This window comes from Alligator sinensis, unplaced genomic scaffold, assembly GCF_000455745.1.
Source record: "Alligator sinensis unplaced genomic scaffold, ASM45574v1 scaffold451_1, whole genome shotgun sequence".
NCBI lineage: Eukaryota > Metazoa > Chordata > Crocodylia > Alligatoridae > Alligator > Alligator sinensis.
The window spans coordinates 1,593,184-1,602,078 of record NW_005842097.1 but is presented as its reverse complement, the minus strand read 5'-3'; the positions used below and the strand labels follow the sequence as shown (position 1 = coordinate 1,602,078).

Below are 8,895 nucleotides of genomic sequence, written 5' to 3'. Positions count from 1 at the left end.
GGGGTGGCTTTTATTCAGAATATTCCAGTTAGCCATGAGGCTTTTGTGAAAATGTTGGCGGACCTCAAAAGTTGAACAAACGTTAATGTAAATTGATATAGATCTAAAAGAACTTAGAAAAGGTATATTCAGAATTTATGACTGATCTATTAGGATTCTTTCCAGAAAACTAATCAAGGCGTAGGTACAATACAGCACGTCTTAGATGAACAGCTATGCAATACAAGAACTACAAGATAGAAATTTTTCATCTCGAGTATTCCTCTGTCTCTAGCCACACAGGATTTGCGGGGGGGCTACAACTTAACTACAGCCTTTCATCTTCTCCTATCTTGCGCAATATCCTTCCGCCATGTTGCATCCTTGCCAATCCCTTCCAGATCAGTTTTTGTTATCTTTCCATCATTGCCTTGGCCTGCCTCGAGGGCTGATACCCTTAACCTCAGCTTCCAAATTCTGCCTCGCTTGCCTTCTACCATCAGTTCCCTATTCATTTCAGTCTCTGAGCTTTTATTTTGCTCAAGACATGAGGCCTTTCGTAAAGGTCCAAACAGCTCTTGATTAATTTGTCTCTTTGCATTCTGTTTTCTTGTACTGCACCAACTATTTCCATTTTCCTTTGTCAGCATCCAGGATTCACCCCTGTATAAAAGGGCAGGTTGAACAATTGTACTATAAAGCTAGATTTTAAGGTTTATATATATTAGTACTGTAAATCCTTGCCTTGATTTCTTCAGTTATTTGATGCTCTTCAGTGACTGTTGTTCCTAAATATTTATGTTTTTCTCCTTTTTCCACATTGTCATTCCCTATCCTTACCCTCTTGTGATTGAGAGATTTATTTCTGGATGTGCTTTGAGTATTTAGTGAATAGAAGTGATAGGGGCTTTCACAAAAAAAAAAATTAGGGTATTTCCTAAGTCATTTGCAAAGTGAAAAGAAAAAGGGCTAAATGTTTAATATGCATTATTTTCAGTGAGTACTATTAAGAACAAAAGCATTTTAGCTACCGTGGCATTTTGGATGTTGGAGACTCTTAAAAGAAGATACACAAGTCAGTGGTACTTGATATATTAGCACTCACAGCTCGAGTTTTTTGTTCTATTGAACAAATCCCACTGAACAGGTCTTAAAAAGTGAAATGGGCCATCATCCATAAATCACAGGAGGCCCTGTACTCTGAAACACATTCATGTACACTCAACAAGTACCTATAGCTTTGCTTAGGAAAAAACAGTCATTTTCTATGGAGGTCATGTGCGAGACCAAAACCACAGTCTTAAAAAGAAGAGAAAACTTTTCAGATATTTTGCCATCTTTAGACATTGTACATATTCTATACTGGAGAGAAAGATGAACATGTTTGCTTGTAAAACCTGCAATTATCCGTACAGTGGGTTTTTTCCCCCCTCCCTTTCAAAGGAATGAAATCCATTTCATTTAATGAATAGATAATTCTTCACAGACCAGTGTCACTGATACAAGTGACAGAACCAGAAATGTCCCAGTAAGTATCAGATATGGATATACTCACTCGGTATAAAGTCAGCTGCCTCAAATCCTGAATGACCAGTTCTCCTGCAGCTTTATTACCATAGCAACACTTGGAATTAACAAAGCTAACGAGGGCATTTCTAGCCACGTCTTCTGTCATTGTGGGAATCCTGAGGATTAACATTAAAACAATTATTAAATTGCTCACTGTTTAACCTTTTTAAAGAAGTAGCCAGCACAGTTTAGCACCTTTAACTCACCGCAAGAGAATAAGCACGAGAGGAATAGGCCCATGTGAGAGTACCCAGATCTTTGACATGAATCACTGCTAGCAGCCGCATCTTTTTAATTACAAAAAATAAGGCCTTTTTTTATAAATTACATGATTACTGTCATTGTGAAAAAAATAAAATATCCTATTTTGATCACTTTTGTAGAGACTGGTTTTAAAGCAAAACTTTGTGCATGAATCCTAACCTCAAATATTATTGTTTGAGATAAAGCAGAACTGAGATTCCAAAGAAATCAAGTATTAGAAGACTAAATTGCCCGTGAAGAGAGCACAGCGCGTCACTTTTAACGTTCTGCTCACAAAGCGGCCTCCTAGAAATGTAACAGTGCACTCTTACCCATGGACCTGAAATAGAATATGAATAAAATCATTGTACAGATAACAACTGACCCTTGAAACACTGAGTCTGCTCCCTTTGAAGACAGTCTTATAATTCACATTGACTTAGTGGTGCAGGCTTGGGTTCTAAATGCCCCCTCTGTAATATATGGCTTTATCCCATCATTCATCTCTGTGATGTAAAGATGGTCTTGGAAAGATGTATTACAATGTTGTACAGCAGATTCCAATAGAGGGGATGTTGTTCAACTTTACTTTTTTGAAGAACATTTAAGCAATTCATCCATGAACCATCCCTGCTGACTAAATCCCCCATGGCAAGTAAGTTCTGCAAATGCTCCATTATGGTCCCTGACGATATTTTTTTAAGAATTTTCACCGTCGGATATGGTGACAGTTTCAATTAGGCTGTCTAAGTTTTCCTCAATGAAAAGAAAAAGCCAGTAATCACAAATCATACAAATATTTGGATGCCACAGGGCAGGTATCAGAGAGCACAAATGACTGCTTTTTAGGGCATCCAGATAATTTTTGACATGATAAATTACCCCTGCAGGGCTTGCAATCAGTAACAACAATGTCTGGAACATCCATGACACTGTGATTACAGGCTGGGGACTAATAAATTATCCCTGGTTTCAACATATCCAAAGGAAATATAAAACACATCTGCTCTTAGATAATATTCCTCGGTCTCTAGGTGCCTTTTTGTTTAGATCAAATGTGTGCTTTGCTAAACTCTCATTAGAAGGCAACCATCATATCAACACTCTTCTGTTTGCTTAATACCTTTTCTATCATTTTAAAACTATGTTTAAAAGACATGCAGGCAGTTCATAATGCTCTGGAGACAGTTTTTCCCTTACATAAAGACTGCATAACTTAATTTCACTGGACACACTAAGGTTTTTTTTGGATGAGAATAGCTAGTAAGAATCTCTCCCTGCATGATATTTGATTTGTTAAAATGCTGCTTCATTTTTTATGTTGCAGTTTAAAAAAAAATATTGGGGGGGTAAAAAGACTTCTTGAAAAAAAAGGGGGGGGGCGGAAATCAGCTGAAGGGTACAGGCAGACAAGATTCCTTGGGTGAATTTGATATCTTTTATTAGACCAACCCAAATAGTTGGAGAAAAGTTATTAAGCAAGCTTTCGGGTTCAAAAACTGAAGGGTATATATTTAGTACCCAGGACTGTAGGATGAACACATGATTCAGAAGGGTACCCCAAGTCCGCTGTCCCATTTAAGTCTCACAAGAAAAATGTCAAGGGACTGCATCATATATGTGTTGTTCAATTCAGCCTCTGAGTAAGTCCAGGAATCCTGGATAAGAAAACTGGTCTGTAGCTAAGGCACTGGAGGAGACCCATGAGACAAGGTTTCTTTTCCTAGCTCTGCCCCAGACTTTTCTGACCTGAAGCAAGTCCTTCAGTTTTTCTGTGCTTTGGTTCCATGACCATAAAACAGGGAGGATACTTCTTCCCTTCTTCCATCCTTTGTCTCTCCTAGTCCATTTTGATTACAAGGGCAGGGACCGTCTCTCACAATGTGTTTGTAAAGCAACTGGCATAAATGTCGGAACCAATCTCAGTTGGGACTTCGTAAAGCTAATTAAAAACATAAGACAGAACACTACCCTCCGTCTCGGACTGGCAAAGAGTAGATGCTAGAGGGAAGTATATTTATGCAGGGCCTATCCAGACTGATCAGACCCCTGCCACTTCCAACTTCCAGCATTCAGAGGTCTAGAAAGTCCTAATAAGGAGAGTAAGGCCCTACTGTCATGCTGAATACGCACCGATGAACCTATCCTGCATGAAAGGTCTGTCAGATGTGACACTCCACCACTTTCGTGCCGATACACAAGGAAAGGTAAAGTAAGAAAAGCATCGCACCTGTGTTCTAGGGGCATGGGTCTGTTTCTCTGTTCGCCAAGGTCTCCCAAGAAGTCTGAAGGTGGTGGAAATCTTCTTTCTTCTAAATGAGACAGTAGAAATTAAACTACTCTAAAATGCAAAAGTAAAATCTTTTATTTTAGAGAGATCGTTTATGAATTGATGAGAGGCGAATGTTCACAGGGCATAACATTTGAATAAGCTGATGGAAATCTAGCTGTTTATTCGAAGTCCACAAACTAGGGTTGGTGGACTTTATTTTTTGTTAGTGAAAATCAAAGTTCCAGTGAATTCTGCAAATCTCTACCAGCTAATACAAGCAGAGGCTGTTACTCAATATCTCCTGAGCGGACTCTCTCATGAGATTACTAGTATTTCTACCTTCAATCAGAACAGGGTTTCAAATACAGCAGCCTTTTTCCCCAGAACTACAACAATTCTGTTATACCATGGCCAATAAATATCACTGCAGAAGTATCAAAAATTAAAATAAATTAGGTGAATAATTTATAGTCTGTATTTAAATACTGCAAATACATTTTTAAAATATTGATTTATAGTCTGTATTTAAATACTGCAATTTCTTGCATGCAAATGTGCCCTTGTTTTTGAAAAAATGAATGAAGGAAAAAACTGTCTTTCCCTGTATTAAGTAATGGAGTCATGGCAGCTAGAAAGCCAAGCTTGCTCATTGTTCTGCTCCCTGGGAATCACATGCAGACTTCACTTTTGGCCAGTATGAGATGGAGGAAGGAGGTAATGGTTTTTACTGTATTTCCTGGAATATAATGCACACTCCAATTTCCAGCAACTATTTTTTAAAATTGTGTGTGCTGTATGTGAGAAAACAACATGGTATTTCCATTTAAGCTTTTAGTTGTTGACAAATTATGAAGTACAGTATTTCAGGTTGGTGCCAGAGGGTGTCTATACACATGCTTGGAGTGGGGGGGGCCTTAATTAGAGCGGCTCTGAGAACCACTCTAATTAAAGTGCCCGGAGCATCTCCTGTATCAGCATCCCCGCTCTTCAAAATGGTGGCGGGGGCACTTTATCTACAGCTCATTGAACCAGCTTTAGATAAAGTGCCCCTGCCACCATTTTGAATAGTGGGGACACTGATACATGAGATGCAGAGGCTGGCTGAACCCAGCAGACTCTACTAATTGCATTGGAGCAGCCTCTGTGCTGTAATTATAGCGTGCCAGAGCAACCTCCATGCTTGTGTATAGGCACCCTGAGTGATCACTGAATTGCTCCAGGAATTTCGCCAGTCTCACCTGTTGAGACCCCATCCATTTTAGTTGAGTTCCAGTAACACAAAACTAGAATAATACAGAGGTGAATGAGGCCTGGTATGAAACTAGGCCTACTGCAGTACTCAAAGTTGAGACTCAGGGGTGGGAACTATGGAGGAGCCTATGTAACACCTGCCAAATTAGGCTGTTGCTGTTAGTCCCTCGTTTCCATAGAAACAAATTAAAATGCAAATTGTACTAGGAGAGAAACTGTAAGTATTGCATAGATACCCCTGTCTTGAAGAGTCCATTCGTGTCCATCCAGTTGTTGCAGATCAATAGACAGTGTTAATAGGCTTTCAGGCTCAGTTTCCAAGTCCAGAATGGCTGTCAGAAACAAGCAACAAGTAGTGACAATTCAATGAAAGAATCACTAGTACAAGGGCAAACATCCTTAGCAATTCCAAGTACTGACATCTCATTTTGGTGGGAATTTAAATGGAATTGTCCCTTTTTCCTCTTGATGACTTCACCTTGCTTGGTCTCATATGATCTCAGTCTCCATACTGTAATGAAGTAATACTAAAGTTAATTTTTGCCTATAAAGAAGGGTTCAATCTAGCAAGGAAAAGAGCACACTTAAATTGGCCAGGTCCAGACATTACACTTTTACCACTATAAGTGATTGGAAACCGGTCTATACCCATAACAGAACAGAAGTTCGGCACACAGGCTGGTTTAGAAATGGAGGAACCCAATATAAGATTTGCTCCCTTCCCCCCCTTTCCCCTCCCCAGGGCAAATGTGTGTTCTGTTCACTACCAATCTAAACTACACCACTTACAGAAAACCATGCAACTCGAATCGATTCTGCCTTGGGCTTTTGAATGTCTGTACCTAGCCATAGTCTCCCCTCCAACACTTCACACCAGCAGGATAATGGGCTTAGATAATAAATTCAGTTTTGGCAAATTATACCTGTCTAGTTGTAGGAGATGGGGGATAGGTTTCAGGAATCCTGGGATCTATTCCTGTCTGTTCCACTGACTCTTTGATCTTGGGGAAATTGTATGTTGTTTGCAATACCATGACACTGAAGAGGCTTTGAACCAGGATTGCATTGTGTAGGCACTACAATTGTCTGGATCATCTGACTCTACCTCTTAATATCCCCATTTGGAGAGGGGCCTAATAATGCCTGTATTCCATTATTATTATTATTATTATTATTATTACTACAAAACCCTTTGAAATCCTTGAATGAAAGATACTATATAGAAGCAAAGTTTTTTTCTATTCAAGGCGTTTCCCACATCAGTTGCAAATAAGACTTTAAAAAAACAATATGCTAGTAATATAATAGTAATATATAACTGAAAGAATTGGACAAATTAGTGAATTGTGTTATCAGTCTTTGGCAATATTTTCTTAGGGAAGTGAGGGCTGATTTAACATTTTAGGCAGAATAAAAGCTTTTATTTATACTCTGATTCTGAAGATACATATGCAACTAGTCTTCATAAACTTCTCATGTGTAAAGAGGTTTGTAAAGTATTACAGTGGTACGTGACTAACATCCAGAAATTGGACTTCACTTTTTGGGTGAGAAAATGTTGCTGAGAATTACAGTCACTGAAGGAAGTTAAACATGTAATGACCATAAAAAATGTCAATCCAAATCTATTAGCTTCAAACTGGAGGCTTTTGTTTTTATTAATGTTAGCTCAGGTAATTAGCTGTTGCCATCTCTAAAAGTTTGTTTTAATCCTAATCTTGGGATGCCAGTTGTTTTGTCTGTTTAGGCTCTTCTCTAAAAATACTGAGCCCTAATTGAGTTATAACAATTGGTTTTGTGATTTTAAAGCAGAAACAATCCTTCTTATTCAAAAGCTTCCATGCAGCCACCTTTATCATCATGTTAGTTTGGTTTGCCCTGCTAGGAAAATGCAATTTGTAAAAAGGAAGGGAAAATAAAGAGAGAGAGAGGCCCATGTGGAAGAGCCAGGAAATGCTCATGTACAATCTGAACTCTAAAAAGTATGGCTCAGAGCAGTCATCCATCAATTTGATTTACTAGACTTCTCTTCTGAGAGCATTCTCAGTTCTTCAGGGAGGCTAAATTAATCTCTCCATTATTTAACCTACAAAAATGAGAAACTACATGCTTCAGTTGCAATGCCACATTTCCTGCACATTAGAAGGCAAGGTTGTCCTTGTACTGATGGAGCAAAGATATTGGCTTAATGGTGAGTGATAAGCACTATAGGATGCTTTCTGTCAAAAGCAATCAATAAGATGCTTTCAGTATAATTATTTGGTCCTGTCCAGAGCAAACAAGAGACCTTACTAGCAAAGCATTTCAATTGATCATGGAGTAGACTAGTATCTAAGATCACAGGTTATACTAATCTATTATGGATTTCTAAAATTTGGCAAATTCAAGATCAGAAGTAATTCTGACCCTCTCCTATTTTATCTCCACTTCCAATGTCCAGCCTCAGGAGACAGATAAATGCTTTAAGGATTTATCCATCTCTGTGAAATGGACGTTAAATTATCTGCTGAAAACTAAAGAAGTGGAGGACCAGTAGCTATCTGACTCCAGGTCCAGAGGCCCGATATCTAATTACAAAAGTGTTACTAATGGTATAGTAAAACTCAAGCATTTAATTTAATTTGGAGACTGTGCGCCAGGTGCTATACAAATTCATGATAAAAATAATAATGTCTCTTCCAGAGCTTTTGCAAGAAACAAGACAAAGGAGGAGAATGGAAATGAAGGTGCAAAAAAGAGAAGTCATATGCCAGAAGCCACATCGTAGGTCAATGGCAGAGCCAGAAATATGGCCTCTGATCATCTGACCTGGCAGTAATTTCTTCAAGTAAGTTAATTTTCTTAACATCTGTACTTACACGTCTGTCTATTATGAAGTGGTCTATAAACACCTGCCCATTTCACCAATGCATAAGACATAGTAATGAGACTTATGTCATGATACCTTGAAGAAATCAGTCTAGGTATAAATCAATATGAATTTATCAAATTATTACAATAAAATGTAGGCATGCATTTTAAAGTTGTAGGACTTTGGCTTCTTTAGGAAATTAAATATGCTTTACAAAGATTAGTCTGTTCTCTTAGAATACAGTCTGCTAGTATGTACATGCAGTAAGTAACTAGTACAATCACCTACTACACGTAGCTATGGCACCACTAGAAAAGAATAGAAAGTGCACCACTTATCAAGAATTGAGGCAATATCAAAAGCAACGTGTGGAATATAACAGCTTTGACCCCTTTGGGCACGTCCAGACGAACGCGCACGTACCTCTTGCCCCGCCTCAAACCCATTTGAGGCGGGTCAAGAGGCACATGTGGGAATGAAAAAATGTTCCCTGAGATGCAAACTTGCAGTGCGGGGAGAAAATTAGACCCCTGGATTTGCAGGGGTCTAAAAAAAACAAAGTTTTAAAAAGCGGGGCAGCGCACAGTCCCAGGCCGTGCCCTGAGGCAACCGGAGGCTGGGTCCTCCATGGAGACACTCTGGCTACCAGAGCATCTCTACAGTTGGCCCTCGCCCTGGTGCTGAAACACACGGCCAGCTCAATGGCCCTGCCCACTCCCCCATCCCCCAA

General features: G+C 39.1%; 1 protein-coding gene across 17 annotated transcripts in view; it reads right to left on the bottom strand.

Annotated features, from left to right (window-relative positions):
- The window catches only part of LOC102376114 (protein SSUH2 homolog), a 93,817-nt gene that overhangs the window by 75,872 nt on the left and 9,050 nt on the right, over positions 1-8,895 (bottom strand). For 9 of the 17 annotated variants that reach the window (XR_003094212.1, XR_003094211.1, XM_025204759.1 and 6 more), the window contains exons 2-4: positions 5,551-5,646; positions 4,022-4,103; positions 1,535-1,664 (exon numbers count right to left, since the gene is read on the bottom strand). Coding sequence is in view for 15 of the 17 variants with exons in the window: in XM_025204759.1 (XP_025060544.1) it covers positions 1,535-1,664; positions 4,022-4,103; positions 5,551-5,646 (308 nt within the window). In the remaining 2 variants the exon portion in view is untranslated. Of the gene's footprint in view, positions 1-1,534; positions 1,665-4,021; positions 4,104-5,550; positions 5,647-5,734; positions 5,826-8,895 lie in introns of all 17 variants that reach the window. The other 8 variants (XM_025204761.1, XM_025204760.1, XM_025204766.1 and 5 more) reach the window with 5 other exon arrangements.